Source organism: Hippocampus bargibanti, linkage group LG20, assembly GCF_051943395.1.
Source record: "Hippocampus bargibanti isolate YZ-2025 linkage group LG20, ASM5194339v1, whole genome shotgun sequence".
Classification (NCBI taxonomy): Eukaryota; Metazoa; Chordata; class Actinopteri; order Syngnathiformes; family Syngnathidae; genus Hippocampus; species Hippocampus bargibanti.
Window position 1 is genome coordinate 6019448 of NC_142753.1, and position 18610 is coordinate 6038057.

Sequence of the window (18610 nt, forward strand, 5' to 3'; positions counted from 1 at the left end):
ATACCAAGCCAACAGTAGGGAGGGGAATTGAGGTGCGGGGTGGAAGGGGGTGTAACCAGCCTCACAATTAAACCCGTTCATTACATACAGATGACACTCTACGGACACTTGGTTAGGGACACTTGCACTGTTACACGCCGTTAGTGTATCACGACGCAGTCATTTCCTCTAAGCGTCAATAAAAATAAATACAGGCTACAAACTACACACTTGCCTTCCGCCGGTTTGATAATACCGCCCAATCAGTCTATCCATGAACAAACTTCCCCACGTCATCCTCTGACCGTGTTAAATTTTGAGTTTGAGTCTGGTGAATTTAAAGCGGTCAAAAAAATGGCAAAATACAGTCACAATCTATGTTAGTTTGAGCTGCAGCTGCTGCTTTAAAGATCATCATCCATAATCCGCCTTGCTTGTCACTTGACAACGATCCCCCTGACAGAAGACGACCCATCATGTCTCACCGCAGCCTGGCACATGTCAACGTCCATGAATGTAAATTGATTGGTCAACTGGCGGCGTATTGTCTGCATCCAGTCACTTCGATATCTCCTCCATGGCCGCGAATAAGCTAAACTGATCCTCGCAGTTCGTAAACTGTTCCTCAAACCAAGTGGTCGATTGGCAAATGACTTCTTTCCAGCGTCGTGACTTCGTGTTTTTTCAATCCGAACGTTGATTTTGAAAATGTCTGAGGAAACCAATGAGCCATCACTTGTTCAGTGACACTGACATTTAACAAGACTAAAATATTACCCCCGAAATGACCTCCTGGTATTTCTGCATCAGTCACTTATTAAGGCCACTTTCATTAATTAGAGCCAAGTCCATTGTGAGTGGCCAATGAGTCATTTTATTTACCATATTTTGCAAATACAGGGGGGTAGCGGGGAGCCTCATTTAAATGAAGGACACTATTAAAAATCTGGAGGGGGGGTTTTATGTGGTGTGCGTCGCGTGAATGTTAAACCGTGGCTGCCACAGCTCGACGGCGTCGCTGTAGAAAGCAGAAGGAGACGTTGCTCGATCCGTTTGTAGCATTCCATACCATGCCCAACTTCAAAAGAAGTGTCTCCGCTCTACTCTTTCCCCGCACTGCGGACCCGAGCAACAATGTGACTCGTGGGGACCTGGGCGACTCCCGAGGTGGTTGCGCACACACCCAATAAACACATCCTCGTGAACATGCACTCTGACTGACCTTACAGAGACTTAAAAATAATACCCCCCCAACCACCACCTAGCGTCTTTCGCCACCTAACTCCGTGCTCGCGGTCACGCTGCGCCGCGCGAAAGCTTTGGCGCAGTGAGGTGAATGTCTCAAGCATATTAAGTTCACGCTGCCAGAGACGAGAGGCCTGGCACGTTTGTGATTTTCCACCACTGCGGTGTCAAAAATTGAAAAGTCAATTCCAATTGGACCCCGATAATTAGAACTGACCTGGATGGCTGCGCTGAATATGGAATGAGTACAAAAAAAAGGGAAGAGCTAAGTAGAAGGTCAAGGTGGAGACAAAGGCAGCACGGCCCACCGTTAATGTGTTGGGTGGGCAAGCGGTACATGTGACACATACGGCGTCTCGTAGGCGGTACATGTGGAATACTAAAGTTGTTTCCTTATTTGTCGTTTGCTTCAGTTTGGGTGCAGAGGCTCGGAGTATTTTCATCCAGTCCAGTGAGTTCCAACCAGGGAACACCCGAGCGGAATGGGAGGTACTCAGTGACTATTTAACTCATTCACTAGCAGACGATGTGCAAAAATGTGTCCACTCCAGTGCCAGGGTTTTTGTCATTTTCACTCGAATTGAAGGACCCACAAAATATTGAGTGTTAGGACTACATAAACATTCAGTTCAACTTTGACTCCCTTCTTTCATGAGAAAAAAGAGTTAATTCCTAAATTATATGGGTATGGAGTTATTTGAGCTTGAAATGGGGTGGTTGTACAAAATACATTGCAATACATGCATCGTTATTTCTATAGTGCTTTAACAACAGCTGAAGCTGTGACAAAGCGCTAACGTGGACAAACGGCAAATGCTGCCCCCTCGTGGAAGGGAAGAAAACTAGAAGTGCCAGAAGTCTAAACATCACTTTATCGGCCCCCCCCCCCCCCCCCCCGCATTAAAAAAAAAACAATTTTCAAAATTTGTGTCTGTCTTTTATTACGATTTGTGGATGACGATGCATCTGTTTTGGGAGTCAAATGTAATATCCCCCATGAGTGTGACACATTTGTAGCCCCCGACCCCCCCTCCCCTTTCACCACTGTCCCTGCCCCTTCCACTACACTATCATTGCACTGTACCTTGCTCACTTCAATCATCTCGTCCTTCAAGTCACCTCCCCTTCACCCCATCCCTATGCGCCTACTTTGTTTTCTTCACCTCCATCCCAACTGCTCCTGCGCTGACCCCCCCCGCACCCCCCATCGTTCTCCATCATCACTGACTCTTGAACTTAAGACACCTACGATCCTCAGCTCACTCAGCCATTTTCCTATTGGCTTTATCTTAAACACATCAACCGCTGCCTCTGCCCAACACCCCCCACCCCCATTCCAGATGCACCACATTAAAACTCAACCGGCCAACTTAAAGTTAGCATGAGCAGTGTTCGCACATCTTGGGACAATACACCCAAGCATGGACAAGGAAATAAGGGGGTGTTTCTTCTCAATCTGTACGAGGGTGTCAGTATCTTGAGTGCATCCAAACAAATTGCCACTTTTCAAAACTTAATATGTTGCAACTTGGAAATTAAAAAAAAAAAAAAAAAAAAAGAAAGAAACAATCAAACTGCCGTCCTCCCGTCTCTTTGGGTATCAATATTGCAAAGCTTTTCCTAGCTTCTGCATCAGCGACGCCTAGCAACAATAGCTCCGGGACCGTCATGCATTATTCAGAAGGCCCAACAAGCACTCGGGCGAAGCTATTATTTATTTAAACCTCAGCGCTGGCATGTCCCACTGAAAGTGTGCCCCCCACTCCCGCCCCCCTCTGCCTACCGACTCTGTTGATGAGAGCTTCGGTTGGCCTGTGTGGTACCTTCATGACTTCATGGCAAGAGAATAGTGTCATGATCTGGTTGGCGACCAACTGGTGGCGCTGTCGGCCCCGCCTGCACCTGCACAGGTGCTGGTCGTCCCAAGCCTTGGCGGACTGCCACGTTCGGATTGGCGACCACCGGGTAGCGCTGTCAGCCCTGCCTGTTGCCTCGCAGGTGCTAGTCGTTACAATTAGTGACACTTAAAAGGACTGCCGGCACGAGCATCCGGTGTCGGGTAATTGTTGAATGTCATTGTTGTTTGTTGCATGCTTTGTCTGCAATTGCATGCAGTGTATGCTGTGCATGTGTTTGTTTAACATTGGCGGACTTTTACACTTGGTTTTCTTTTGATACTTTTTTTCTGTTCAGATGATTTTGATGTTTTACATTTTGTTTCTGCTGACCTTTATTTTAATACAATTTATCAAACACAACCTCTTGCTCCCTCCTACCTGCTTTTTGGGATCCGCACCCGCCATCACCACCTTGCAAACGTGACAAATAGCGCTTCACGCTGACAGACACTGACGGGCTTCCATAGTAGTGTGTGAAGCCTAGCATTTCAAATCACCCCCAACGCTCCACCCCCCACCCTCCACCCATCAAATGACAGCTTTTCATCATGACTCATCCATTGCTCATTGCTTCATCTCAGATACCACCACCTTTGCTCTTTAATGGCTCACATGCACCTTGATATCGTATCGCATGGGAGAAGTTTTATCTGTCCGCAAAGAAGAAGGAAAAAACTAACTAATTCAATCTTAGTTCTCTCCCTGCCTTTTACTTAACCGCTAATGACTTGAGAGTATTTTATATCCAATAAATCGTCATTTTTTTAAATGAATGACACTTTGGAGTGCGGGAGCTGCCATTTCCATCCTTCTCATATGACATTGCATCTAATGGGATGGAAATACAGTGATACCTCGGCTTACGAACGTTTTAGCTAACAAACTTTTCGCTTTACCAACGTTAAATTCGCGAGAATATAATCTTGGCATACAAACTATTTTTCGGGAAACGCACGGAGCGCCACACTGAGTGATGTGTCATTCGCGAACGAGCCGGTTCTTGGAGCTCCTGAAATGGCAGCCGACTTTTTTTCCCTCTATTCCCCGCCCCAGTCTTCGGTTAAAGCCGCAATTGGTCAAGATCTGTGGTAGAGGAAGGAGGGGACACATGCAGCAGTAAGCAGGGGGCTGGGTTACAGGAACACACACGCACACACGTGCACACACACAAACACACACACACACACACACATACGAAAGGGAGATGATAGAGCTTGAAACAAAAAAAAAACAAAAGTGAAATGGTGATGTATAGAAAACACAGTGACATTTGGACTCGTTTGAACTTTATTGATAGTTCAAAGGCAGAGTGTAGACTCCAAGGTTAAAATATCCCATCAATCAAGCTCCACAAATAACCTGCACAAGCCATCTGTACAATTTGAAGAGAACATACAAGCAAGGGAAGCAGCTATTAATGAAGTTTGTAGTGTGTCTGCCTGCATCTGTTGCTGTTGCAATATCACAACTTCTAAGATGACACTTGACACTTGCAAACAGCAATACATTCCATCAAGCCATCAACCACCATCACAAAGATAAATAAAACAACTTTATTATATAGTACAGTTCATTCCTTTAATTACGATACCATAGCACATTTATTATACATAGAATAAAGTATATTGTGTGTAGTTTAAAGGCTTATTTCGTTGAAAATTATGTTTTATGGGGACCTGGGAACTGATTATTCCATGACGTTGAGCGCCATACCTGAATTTGTTCAGGTTTTTTTTTTTTTTTTTGCTTGACCGGGGGTCATTGGATTACATTGGCCCCGACGCCAACATCAAATAAACAGTCACGAGAGGAGCCGAGCCAACAAACAGGCACGGCGTTGGAAAAAAAAGGGTGCATGCATGCAGAAAGGCCATCTCATCTGATGGCCAATTGACTTGGAGGCTCAGGGCTGGCAAGGATGGAAAGGGGAACAATTTCATGCCCAAGTGCATCAGAGAAGAGTGCGCCGGGAACACAGGCAAACTTTATTTTTTTTTTATTTTTTATTTTTTTACACAACCCAGATAGGTTACAGCAATTACCCTCGCCTCTTTAACCTTAGTGCTCGCTTGAAAGCTCCGTTTCAGTTCCCCTTCACAAAAGCATCGACGTGCGCTTTGTATTGGGGAAAAAGCGGAAGAAAACGCTTTTTTCCCCTCAATCGGAACATTTTGAGCGCCACGATGTACTACCAACGAGGTTATCGCCATGCCGGGTGACTGGTCTTTGTCCCGTGGATTGAAACGAGCAAGGCCGATAGAAACGCAATGGATTTGCCAACGGTTAACCGGGAACACCGGCTTGAATGATATCATGCGAAACCAGCCGTGAACGAAATGAGGCCTAACAATACGGTGCCAGTTGCACAAATGAAAACATGAAACAAGTCAATGTCGGGCAGGAAGACAAGAGAGTGTCGTGCAGACTCTTTAAAAGATGCCCGCTTCGTTTTTCAACGTACTGCACTCACTCAGTGTGAAAAGGTTCTCTCGCATAGCAGCTGTTTCGCATTTGTCCTGCACTATTTCATTTTTTTTGCTCTGACAACCAAAGTACAATAACATCATAGCCTTTACTAAGTTGGCTGTGGATATAATAATAATAATAATAATAGGCATAATAATACTACTAATACTACTAGTACTAATACTATTAATAATGATCATAATAATCATAATAATCATAATGGTGGTGGTGATGATGATGATGATACTAGTAATAATAATAACTACAGCAGCAACAATAAAAACAATAATAACACTAATACTACTACTACTGCCTCTTCTACTACCACTACCATTACTACTACTACTACTACTACTACTACTACTACTACTACTAATAATAATAATAATAATAATAATAATAATAATAATTATAGCAGCAACAATAAACAATAACACTGCTACTACTACTACTACTACTACTACTACTACTACTACTACTACTACTACTACACTCGCTGCTCACCCACAGAAACTTATCCTGTGACTGTAAAGTCACCTTGAGAGTTTTGAAAGGTGCTTATAAATGAAATTTTTATTATTATTAGTAGTAGTAGTAGTAATAGTAGTAGTAATAGTAGTAGTATTGTTAGTATTATTAGTATTATTATTGTTATTACTACCACTGCTACGACTACTTCTTTTCCTTTCGGCTTTTCCCTTCAAGGGGTCGCCACAGCGAATCAGTGTCCTCCATCTTCAGAGGTTTGATTCCCATGTTTGTTTTGACCAAGCTTTTACTACTACTACTACTACTACTACTACTACTAATAATAATAATTAGAGCAGCAACAATTACAACAATATATCATGACTCTGCCGATGTGTTTTATCAACCATATTACAGGCCTTTATTCATATCTTTGCTTGAGCTCGATGATAACCTTTTTTCCTCATCTTTTCACACGCAATTGATGATTTAATATCAGTGATGCAACATCTGCAAGTCTTTCATTTGAGAGTCTTTGAAATGATGTGAAAACCCATCCCAAAACATGAAAGGAGGCGGCTTATAGAATAGCGCCTTGGCGCTTTCAGGTATTGGTTTTTTGTTTTGTTTTTTTTTTTCTTGGAGGGGAAGCATTTATGGAAAAAATGTAATTTTTCAAATTGCGAACGATAACAGTTGTTTGCTGTTGATTCAAGATGCTAAATGGCTAATGAAGTGAATAATATTTGTGATTTGTTGAACTCATTTTCTTTTTTTCCTCCCTTAATATCCAAACATAATGTCAAAAACCAATATTGACACGTAAAAATAGGGAACTTTAAAAAAAGGACATTGTGTGTAAGGATCACTGACGCCACAGTGGTGCTCTGTTTATCCAAGGGAAAAAAATCACCTGTCTTAATTTGTATTTATGAAAAGAATTAACAAGATTTATATGACACGTCATAATTCAAGCTATTGTCATCATTTTAATCCCTGAAGGGCGGAATGCAATTTGCAAACTGAGAATCAGGCGTGCAGGGTGAAGTAATGGCATGATGGTGAAATGATGTTTACTGTTGAGGGTTGTCGATGCCTTGCCAAGGAGCACCTTGACAAAAGTGCGGACAGAAGCCCCATTTTTGCAATTTCCTTTTTCTTTTTTTTTTTCTTTTGCCCACTTCAACATCGTTTCAGATGAGCCAAACTTCCACCCCCACTCACGTTAGTCCCCGCTGGTTTGTTGGCATTTTCCGGTGGATGAAGATCAAACTGTTTGGTGAAAAAAAAAAAAGCGAGACGTTTGGAACACTTCCAAGATCTTGACCCCAAAAAAAAAGCAATCGGGGTGGATTGGAGTTTGCCGTTTTTTAATTCATGAGCGGCCTAAACCTGTTCTCTCTTCCGGTGAGTGCTGTTTAGTGTTAATTAGGAAATTAGATGCTATTGCTTTGTCCTAATGTGCTATTGAGAGAGTGTCGGCCATACTCTCTCAATAGGAATGATTCATTCTTGATACTCTTTTGTCTGTAAAAAGCATTCCTACCACCATTTTTTTTCTCCGATCCGCTAGCTAGCACGGCTAGATTGCGTTTGTGGTTTCCCGCCGCCTCTTACGTTGTTGACATTTGTATTCCGTGTCAATTGCACACCTATTGGTGTCTGAAACCAGGTCGGGTGGGTCGGTGGCGATCACTGGCGTACGAACCTGACAAATCCAATTTTCGTGTAGAGATCCCATTTGAGTGACCAAGCAAATTGGCTTGTGCAAAGTAACGTATTTTCCGGTATATAAGGCGCACACAAAAGCCTTCATTGTCTTCCAAAGATGATCCTGTGCCTTATACGCCGGTGTGCATTATATGTGAAGTATTAGTGAATACTCCATTTCCCCCCTATAGAAGTTTTGCGTAACGGTAAACAAAGTTTTGCCGCGAATCATCCGGAATGTTTTCTACTGGCGGCGTTTCAAACAACCTAACCGGTTTCGCTGCATCTGAAAGCGTCGTGGTCTCATTTTTGAACATCGTCCATCTTTAGAAACATCCGACCACGTGGGTGACGTCACATGACATGACTCACACCAACCACAACACCCCCCCCCCCCCCCCCCCCCATGAGCTTTGCTGTTTTGGTCACACTGCACTCCCATCTGACGCATTCCAAGGAAGAAAATTGCACATGATTGAGGTGGTCTCCAATGGAAACCACCTCTTGGGGCAAACTGGGCATGCGAGCTAGAAAAACAAGTGGGGGTTGGGGGATTGTGACAAAATCATCTGTACTGGAATTGTTGGGGTTCTCAAGATGCACAGTTTTTGTCACACGCTCAACCACGCGTCAATCATTAAAGTCCGATATGACTCCGCCCCCATAAACTCACCCACATTTTCTGACGTTGTCATTGAGTTTGTTTATGGCACTAAAACAATAACGGATAAAAAAATGTAACAAAAAAATGCTAATTTTTGGGATTGTTTAGCAATTTGCTCGCTCCAATGAACATTGATGAGCTATGTTTGTGCCCGTTAAAAAAGATGTTTAATAAATGAATAAATAGATAAATAAATAATTAGATAAAGAAATAGACAGATAAATCGATAAATCGATACATTGGTACATAGATAAATCAATAAATAGATAAATTGACAAATCGATGAATAGATACATAGGTATATAGATATATAGATAAATAGACAAAAAATACATACATAAATAAATGAATACATGAATAAACAAACAAACAACCAGATCAATGGAGTTGGGAACGCTCTTCTCAACCAGGAAGTGTCAGATGCTCGGGTTATTATGCGCAGCAGTTTTTTTTAATTTCACGGTGAAGCAATTGTGCTGACACAACTCTTGCCTCTTCTCGCGCACTGAACAAAGCAAACGTAATATGGCAGGACCACTTTGAGGATGTGCCGCTTGATCGATAAAAGAGGGGATTTTTTATTTCCCCCAAATATTCCTCATGATAGCAATCCTGTAACGCTCCCAACACACCTGACATGACAAAAGCGCCTCTTTTTCTTCAACGCCTTCTGAAAGTCCCGCCAACTAAAAAAGTGGAAAAGCTCCATGAGACAAATCGCACGATACCAACTGCAAGTAAATTGCTCGCCGTTCCCCAAACCTGCCCTAAAGGTTGCGCCGGGACAGCTTCTTAATAAGTGTACACATTCATCCGCACCCCCCCCCCCCCCCCCCCCCCCCCCCCCCCCCCAGCACAACATCCGCTATGAGCGACGCCCCTGGAGGATACGCCATACATACCGAGAATGTTAATGTGATTGATTTTCAACCCTTCCCATCGCGCAGTGCAGTGTAAATAATTGCCATAGCTCCGACCGCCGCCTCCTGTGCCCCCCACCCCCGCCCCCTCCCCACCTGCCTCCATGACTTTAAACGCAAGCCGCATTGAAGCAAGCGCACGCTTTCACGGTCAGCGAACAGATACGCACGGATGGAATGTGTGTGTTTTCAGGTCAGCTCCAACTCCTATTCCCCCCCCCCCCTTGTTTTCAAGTTGGCACAGCTGCAAGAAACGCAATCAACGCGCCGCCGCCGCCACTCAGGGTACGCCAAACAGCCCATATGCACCAAATCTCATCCGACCATCTCTGCCGCTGATCGTAAAAAAATCTGTCTGCAAATGAGTAACTTTCACCTCAGCTTCCTCTTACCTGGCTTGGAATGCTCAGTGGGGTGTCACCAACGTCCGCCTCTTCGTGCAGGTCCCCCCCCCCCCCCCGAACGCTGCGCAAGGCAAGGATTGAGACGCGGCAGTGAAAGGCAGCGCTGCTACATCCCCGCGCTCTTCTTCTTCTTCTCTCTCTCTCTTTCTCTCTCTGTCAACCATACACACCCCTCCTCCTTCGCTCTCCCCCTCTAACACATGCCAAGCTCCCCAAAGACTTGTCTGAAGCATCCGATTGGAAAGCCGACTCTTTATCTACCAACTTCAACATTGCATATGTATTTATTTTTCACATATAACGACCGCATTCTAAATGTAAGTGCATCCTCGGGGGTTATATACTGAGACGACATGGCCAGAGAACAAAAACAGCATTTTATCTGAGCGAGCAGCGATTAAATAAATAAATAGATACACAGATACACTGATACACTAATACTCAAATATACTAATACACAAATATACTAATACACAAATATACTAACACACAAATAAATAAATACACAAATATGGATAAATGGATAAAAAATGGATAAATGGATAAATACATGGAAAAATATATGAATAAAAAAATAGATAAAAAATGGACGAATACATGAATGAATACATGGATTAATCAATAGATAAATAAACAAAATAAATACACAAATTGATGAATAAATAAATAAATAAATAATGAAAAAAGGAAAACAATTGGTAAATAAATGGATACATAAATAGATAAATAAATTCAAAGGGAAAAATATGACAAATAAAATGAAACAAACAACTCCCAGAGCCTTTTCAGTATGCAATGCTCGTTGTAACCAAGCGCAAAGTGTCGTAAAATATGTACATTTACGCATTTTTCCCCTTTTCAAGTTGCAGGCAGCACCACTTAGTGTCTATGTGTAATGAGACCGATTCAACCCCATGTGAATATTAACACGGAACATATAAACATCATGTGTCCTTCACACAGGGACTTATACGATGTCTCGCATTGCTATATTCACCAGCATCTCCAAATTTTTCCCTGAATCCATTCCCATGCGATGACATCTGTCGGTATCTCCTGTAACTTTGAATAATTCAACTGGACATGATTGTGTCTCCGTTCGCTACATTAATATCCAAAACGATGTCACACTGGTTTTTTTTCTTCCTCCAGCTTTCCAAGTCACCACACCGAGCACTTAACTTAGACACGACTCTAAATGGGTCATCGAGATGGAGTGAGTGAGAGAGCGGCTGTTCTAACAATAGGCCAATATGGCCATTTGATAAATGTTTTTCAACGTGTTACACGTGCTCCTTGCCTGATGACATCACTGAAACAGTAAAGTGTTCCCAAGAAAAAAAACTAAAACAACTACATAGCGCTTGTTTTCTGAACTCAAGCATCAACATAATCATGACCTACATTTCCTCTCCTTCCACTTCAGACACTCGACAGGCTCAGAGGGCGTCGCCAAACTTTTGAGAACCACTCAGCTGCGTCGTCAGCCTTTTAACCAAATCTAGAAAATTAGATCAAAACCTGGGCGAGGCCAGGCCATTTCCGACATTGCGTCTATGAATCCAATTCAAGATGCGCCCAGTGAGACCTCAGGTCATCTGTTTGCGTGTGTGAGCATGTGAGAGATGATGTAATTGTCAGCAAAATGTGTTCAGTCGTAGTTGATCGGCAATCCTGATCTTTTATGCAGGTCTTATAGGAAACAATGAAATCCGAAATGGTTGGTTTCAGCACCACGGCCAGTGACCTAAGCAATGGTGCATAATGGGACAGTATATGTGTCCCATTATAGCTTCGTTATATTACATTCAATTGTATATAATGGTGTGATGTAAGCGATCCCGTTGACTTCTCGGCATTATTGACTGGTGGATGACTCGGGGAAATTTGTGGCATGCTCTAACCGCGTTCGCCTCCTCGCATGTGGATACGAAATCAAAGTTGAAGGCCAATGGGAGATCACGTTAACTTTTATTGGGTTGGCATCGTCTTCTAAACTGGATTATCGGCAATTGCCTCCATAAAAAAGCTGTAGCGATGAAAAATAAAACAAAAAAACTTTTGTCAGTATAAATTAAATGTATTATTATTATTATTCTTCATTGAGTAGTCGATTTTTATTTAGTTAGTTTTTTTTTTTGCTTTTTGCAGATAATCCCACAAAAGTTCTGATTGGTTCCACACCAGGTCAAGTTAGCATATATATATATATATATATATATATATATATATATATATATGCTTGTGTATTTGTATATATTTGTGTGTGTATATCTACGCCGCGATTGTGTTTGTAGCAATATGAATAAAGGCCGGTTTTGTGGACCCGTCGGTGAGGGACTTGCTGGGCTGAGCAGGACAATTAGTTTAATTGCAAAACTGCACCGGCGCACAGGGAGGAGGACTGCAAACACGAAAAAAGCGAAATGCATCCCCCACTTGGATACAACCCCTTGTATTACGCCAACTCAACGCTTTCTTTGCCGCCGATGGAATGAGGCCAAGAATGGAATAAGACAGTGATCTGTCAAGATGATTTACTTTCAATTAGATTTTGACAGCGCACCTTCCCTTTACCGCCTTTCCAATCTCCATTTTGGGACACGGTGGTTCAGCGTTGATTGCGTTGAACCTTGAGGAGATGACCCGTGGCTAAACACTTTAATTTCACTGAGTACCGTGGCCAGCTGATGGCAGAGTCAGCCATTTTTAGGTGTCACGGTCACGCGGGAATATATTTACAACTTTGCACGCTCGTGTTGAAACGTCTGTTTGTATGCACCCGATATTTTTGCATTTTATCACAAAACGTTCCGCTGTTGCACTTGCTCAAAACAGAAATGTGCGCTGATATGGGAATATCTTGGCCTGCGGAAATGTTTTTTATTGCTGTATTGAGTTTACATATTCATTAGGTGCTAGCTTTTGAAAAATAATCCGAAAAAAAGGCTTCTGCCTAAGCTCAACATCAAAACAAAGTCGTTACGGTCCACTATTTATTTATTTATTTATTTATTTATTTATTTATGTTTGTGTATTTGTTGTTTGTGTGTGTGTGTGGAGGGATCATTGAACTCTAACAAGTTAATAACAACTCCATTGTTACAAAACAAACAAAATAAGTCATCCCGCATAAAACAGTGTTGTGTTTAGGTGAGTATCGCCTTCTTGTGGTGTAATGGAAAACTGCACCAGTGTTCACATAATCTTGATTAGGAATTTGTTGCTGAATGAAGTCAAACAAGTGAAGAATTGTGTGATGGATCAAGCATTTCTGAGTTTCAAATGGAGATAATGAATTTGACGCATTATAATTATTGTATTTTTTTAAAGCAAGATTCCTCCCCTGTACTGTTCATTAAAAATTGAAATTATTAAAGAAAAACATGCGTCCAATCTACCCCGAGGGAAGTCCTTTCAAGCATTTTATTTGATATTGTAGAATATATATATGTACTATATACTTCTTTTTATGTACCCATGAACCCACCCCCCTTACCCCTTGCCTCGGGAAAGAAAAAAAAACGGTCTATTGAGTGAGCATGACGTAAACAACATCATCCAAAAATAAGAAAATAAATAAAATATTGTAGTAAAGTGCTGCCAAATTTGGAGCGCAAATGAGGGGGCATATACTCATACTTGAGAGTGGCTCCGTCCCATTTCCTGGACACAGTTCCTGAGGGAGGGCCAAATAGTGAACTCGGAAGCATGGGAAAGTTCTCCTCACTTTATTTTTCCGATGACACGGAATCTTTTCAAAGAAGGGAGAAAATATTCAGAGGAGCGTTGACGGGAGCTTGCTGGGAAGACTGAGACGTTCCACGAGTGAGCAAGGTAAAACTTGTTGTTGGGAACATATTTGGATTGGGATAAACTTTGTATTTGTTTTTGCTTTTTTTGTTGTTGTTATTCTTGTTTTTATGGGGGGAAATAATACTTTAAATATTAGTTTGGATTTAACTGGCTTCAATGTGTTTGGTATCAAGTCACATAGATACAAATAAATGGTTCCACTTGATAAAATAAAGTACAATTAAACTCAATTTAAATAAATACATCCATTAATTGAGAAATAAATAAATAATAAAGACATTAACTCATAAATAAATACATTAGTAAATAAATGGAAAAATAAACGAATACATAAATAGAGAAATAAATAGATAGTAATGTTGATAATCCATCGTATTTCCGGATTACATTTTAAAATCAATTATTTTAAATTTAGTAAAATATTCCCATTTACTAATCATGACAATTTCCTCTCGTTGCATATTTTAAGCCTGTTCACCCTTACTTGGTCTTTCTTTTTTATTGTTTCGATGTTTCGATTGTCTTTCCTATCCAGAATCAGAAAGCATTTAATAGTCCCACATTGGGGAAATTTGCAATCTACAGCAGCAAAATTGAAAGTGGTGGTGGGGGGGGGGGGGGGGGGGTTGAAAAAAAAAAAAAAAAAAGTATTCTATGCACAAAAGAAAATGTCAGAAGACTATGATTTATTGTACCCCCCTGTTTATATGTCCCTTTTCAGAAGAAAAAAAAAACATCAAGTAGTCTACATACGTCAACTAGTGTCACAGCGGGACCCCCCAGTCTCCCCTCACAGGATGTTTACTCAGATGCATCTAAGTTGCATTTGTATGTACGTGCAGCTTCCCGACAAACTACTGTGTCATTAACGCTAAAATACCACCACCCCTCCCCGCTCTCTTGTGAATCATTTTACGGCAATCATTTTATCCCCAAAATGTCTCTCCAGTCCTGGCACTGGCGAAGAATTTGCCAGGGTTTTTGTCGTTGTCACTCAAATTCCAGGACCCACAGAATATTGAGTTCGAGGACTACATGAACATTTAAATGACCTTTAGAAACCTTAGAATCTCTTCTTGCATCAGAAAAAAAGAGTTAATTCCTAAATGATATGGGTCCGGAGTTATATGAGTTTGAAATGAGGGCAGCTGTCCAAAATACAGTGCAATACATATATATTGGTTTATATAGCGCTTTAACAACAGCTGAAGCTGGAACAAAGCGCTAACATGGATAAAAAGGGAAATGCTGCACCCTTGTGGAAAAGACAAAAACATTGCCAGAGGCCATGGCCAGCGCTCGATCGGCACCGAAACAAGAAAAAACAAAACCCGAACAAATTCAGGAATGACACTCTACGTCATATTTTTAATTCCCGAATAAATGTGGGAATTTGAGTTAAATACATCAGCTAATCCTAACTTGTTTTTGTTGAGTGAGCAAGGAGTTGTTTTCATGCCCGTTGTAACAACACTGAGCTCATGGAAGACGCCATGGGGGGGGGGGGGTAGCCAAAACCACCAAGCGGTCTTTTTTTTATATGCCGCCACACAATAAAGCGCTGACCCATTAGCTTGTGTGCTCATTAAAGCGCCTGGTGCCGAAATCAAATAGTGGTTAGGTGTTAAGTGCTGTTTAAAAGTGAGCCCTTTCCAATGCGAACACAAAGAACTGATTATTATAAGAAAAACAAGAAGGGGCCTAGCAGTATGGTGGGGGGTGTTTTGGGGTTGTTGTAGCTTATTTTAGCTCCTTTATATCGTTACTGTTCTCATATGAGTTGATGGTGTCAAACATTTGGATTTCTTTTCTTCTTTTTTTTTTTACTGGTTTTCTTTGCTGGTTCTTGTCCCCAAAAGGATCAAAGGATGTCCAGAGCTGACTGGTCCTTTCTGGAGCACTTGTTGGAGGAGGGCCAAGAATATTCGACGGGAATCGGACGGGTCTGGCTGACCGTTCTCTTCCTGTTTCGCATGCTGGTGCTGGGCACGGCGGTGGAATCAGCTTGGGACGACGAGCAAGCCGATTTTGTGTGTAACACGCGTCAACCGGGCTGCACCGCCGTGTGTTACGACAAAGCTTTCCCCATCTCCCATTTTCGCTATTTCGTCCTTCAAGTCATTTTCGTCTCCACGCCGACCATCTTCTACTTTGGCTACGTGGCCATTCGCTCGGGGAAGGAAGACGTTGGGAAAGAGGGGGGCAAGACGGCGGAAGAAAGCCCCCATGGAGGTCCTAAACTGAAGGGTAAATTATTATGCGCCTACGCGTTGAGCATCGTTCTCAAAGTCCTCCTGGAAGTGGGCTTCATCCTGGGCCTGTGGTTCCTCTACGACGGCTTCCTGATCCACGCCAAATTCGAATGCGTGGGTTTCCCCTGCCCTCACACGGTGGACTGCTTCGTCTCCCGCCCCACCGAGAAAACCATTTTCACCATCTACACCCAAGCCATCGCCGCCATTTCTCTGCTGCTCAACCTGATCGAGCTCCTCCACCTGCTTCAACTCGCCGTTTCCCACCGGCTGGAAAGACGCTACCAAACGGGCCCGCCGAGGTCCCGAACGCTCACGCCGGCGGCCCGGCAGGATACGGCGGAGACTTACGACAACGCGGCAGAGAGCTTTAGCGACGTGGCCGTGACGATCCAGTGGGAACCGGCGGCGGCCGCTAGCGACTTGCTTCCTAGCTACACCAACTGCATGGAGGCTAGCAGGACGTCACGCACGCCACGGAACCACTACGTGCCAAAAACAAAAAACAACCACAGAGGAGCTTCGAAACAAAAACACTATGTCTGACTGTGACTTGGGGAATTTTCATTTTGATTTTTTTACCGCAGATATGCTTGTTTGCACATGATGCCCGAGTCAAAGAATGGCCAGTTTAGAACTTGTAATAACAAACAAGTGCCGCACTGTGAGCTCGGTGACGCCCGGAGGCGGCCAGTCACACTTGAAAACCACTTGAAAACGGACCTCATTTGGCGTAGGCTCCCGAGGCGAGCGAAAAAATTGAAGGTCATGAGATATGGAACAGTTTGAGGAGCAGTTGAAAAGACTGGCGACAATCCTGATTGTGTATTGGGCGTATTGGAGTGTGTTAGCCTCCCGTTGGAAGAATTGGGTCTGGCAAGCAAACGAGATCGGCTAACGGTGGTACCGAAGGTGATGAAATCAGCAGAATATGTATTTATATTCACTTTTTTATTTATTGTATTGGACGAAATAAAGTTATGATCAACACAAATGAATGACTGGATCATCTCCCTGATATGTTTGCATAACCCTGTTATTGTTCAGGTGGCGGTTTTCGCAGTTAACGTCGCCATTTTTGGATTTTTTTTTTCAAAATCGCTGAATTTTCACATTTACCGTTCAAATACTAAGTGGAGACGAGCGGTGAGGCAACAGCCGGCTGAGCCTCACCATGGATTGCGCAATGACTATGCTAACTGTGCTGGCTTGCTCTGCAGTGAGACCGCATTGCTATCCCTCTGCATATCGCTATTAAAGTGTTCAAACACTTTTAGTATGTGAACTAACTTTCTACACTTTAGCTGGTGTATATAATGTACAGTCACTGTACAGTATAAACACTGTACTACAGTGTTTATTTTATTTTATTTTTATCAAAACTGTGTGCATAGGTGAGGCACACAGTTCTCCTGCCTCATGACAGGGGGCGCTGGTGATTACAGAGATTCTTCTTGCGCCTCCTCGGCTGCATATTCATAGAATTAGTGAGCGCAAGCTACAATAAACAGTTATCAAGTTAAGTGCAACCATCCAGTCATTTTTTGTTGTTGCTTGGCCTTATTTTCAGAATGGAGGATTGCATATCTAAATTGAAAGAAATAGAGATACTTAAAACTGAGGAAAGATAAGGAAGGCTTCTACACAGAAGGTACAGTTGCCTTTCTTCAGAAGAAGCAGCGCATAGACTTCATTTACAATTAAAGCTAACACGATAATAACATTCTTTTTTTAATTATTTTCTTCTACGCTCCAGTTTATATAAAGAATGCTGACATGACATTTTAAACAAAACACGTTAACTGTTGCCAATCAAATGGTGATTAAGCTACTCTGTAGAGTTCATTCTGTTTGTAAATCTGACTGATGATGTCAGTGCCTCACCAGCCATGAACCTCACTGCACGTCACTGGGTTTTTGCCAAGGCAAACAGGGAGGTGCTGGCGATTGGGAGGAGGGCATTCAAAGGATTGCCGAGGGGGTCGACCCGCAGTGTCGTTTGAGTTGGGTGTTTGGTTTCCTGGAAGGGGGGGGGTGCCACTGGTGCTTTTTTTTTTTTTTTTGAAGAGCGATGATTTCATCCGACACGGGTTATAAGACTTTGTCGGGAAAGTAGCTTCATGAGAGTAAGATGAAGATTGATGGGCAGGGTTTGGATAGTGTGGGGGATTTTTCATTGTAGTAGTTTTTTTTTCTTATGTTTTATTTTTTTAGTTCATTTCATCAAGCTTTTGTTAGCTTCAGTGTTTGATTTTTTTTTAATATTTATTTATTATTTTATGTGACATTTTATTAGATTTATTGTTAGATTACCTTTTGTGTTAGCTTTATTTATTTATTTATTTATTATACTTGAGCTTTTATTAGCTTTATTGTTAAATGTATTCATTTTTATTCATTTAGTTTAGTTGAGCTTTTATTAATTTTCTTGTGTGGTGTATTTATTTATTTATTTTAGTTGGACTTTTACTAGTTGCAGTGTTAGATTTATTTATTTAGTTAGTTAGTTTAGTTGAGTTTTCTCAGTTATTGTGTTAGATGTATTTATTTGTTGTGTTAGTTATTTAATTACATTAGTTGAGCTCTCGTTCGCTTTAGATGTATTTTTATTTATTTGTTGATTTATTTTAGTTGGACTTTTACTAGTTTTACTGTTAAATTTATATATTTTTTTTATTTAGCTACTTAGTTATTTTAGTTGAGCTTTTGTCAGGTTTTAATTTCGTATGTTTTAAACCATTTTTATTTTATTTTGAAAACAAAAGCGTGTTTTTCTTTCAATTGTATG

General features: G+C 41.8%; 3 protein-coding genes across 9 annotated transcripts in view; 2 read left to right on the forward strand and 1 right to left on the reverse strand.

Annotated features, from left to right (window-relative positions):
• The window catches only part of dlgap3 (DLG associated protein 3), a 56167-nt gene extending 46068 nt beyond the window's left edge, over window positions 1-10099 (reverse strand). For 3 of the 4 annotated variants that reach the window (XM_089023078.1, XM_089023077.1, XM_089023076.1), the window contains exon 1: window positions 9743-10098. The gene's annotated coding sequence lies outside the window, so the exon portion shown is untranslated. Of the gene's footprint in view, window positions 1-9742 lie in introns of all 4 variants that reach the window. The other variant, XM_089023080.1, reaches the window with a different exon arrangement.
• The window catches only part of gja4 (gap junction protein alpha 4), a 69683-nt gene extending 52807 nt beyond the window's left edge, over window positions 1-16876 (forward strand). Inside the window, exons 1-2 of one of the 2 annotated variants that reach the window (XM_089023087.1) lie at window positions 12841-13591; window positions 15430-16871. In XM_089023087.1, coding sequence (XP_088879213.1) covers window positions 15439-16368 — 930 coding nt within the window. In that variant the 5' untranslated portion in view covers window positions 12841-13591; window positions 15430-15438 and the 3' untranslated portion in view covers window positions 16369-16871. Of the gene's footprint in view, window positions 1-12840; window positions 13592-15429 lie in introns of those variants that run through there. The other variant, XM_089023088.1, reaches the window with a different exon arrangement.
• The window catches only part of LOC148882831 (tissue alpha-L-fucosidase-like), a 74749-nt gene that overhangs the window by 55447 nt on the left and 692 nt on the right, over window positions 1-18610 (forward strand). Inside the window, exon 9 of one of the 3 annotated variants that reach the window (XR_016118593.1) lies at window positions 1638-1713. The exons of the other annotated variants lie outside the window; for them this stretch is intronic. The gene's annotated coding sequence lies outside the window, so the exon portion shown is untranslated. The remainder of the gene's footprint in view (window positions 1-1637; window positions 1714-18610) is intronic. 3 annotated transcript variants of the gene reach the window in all.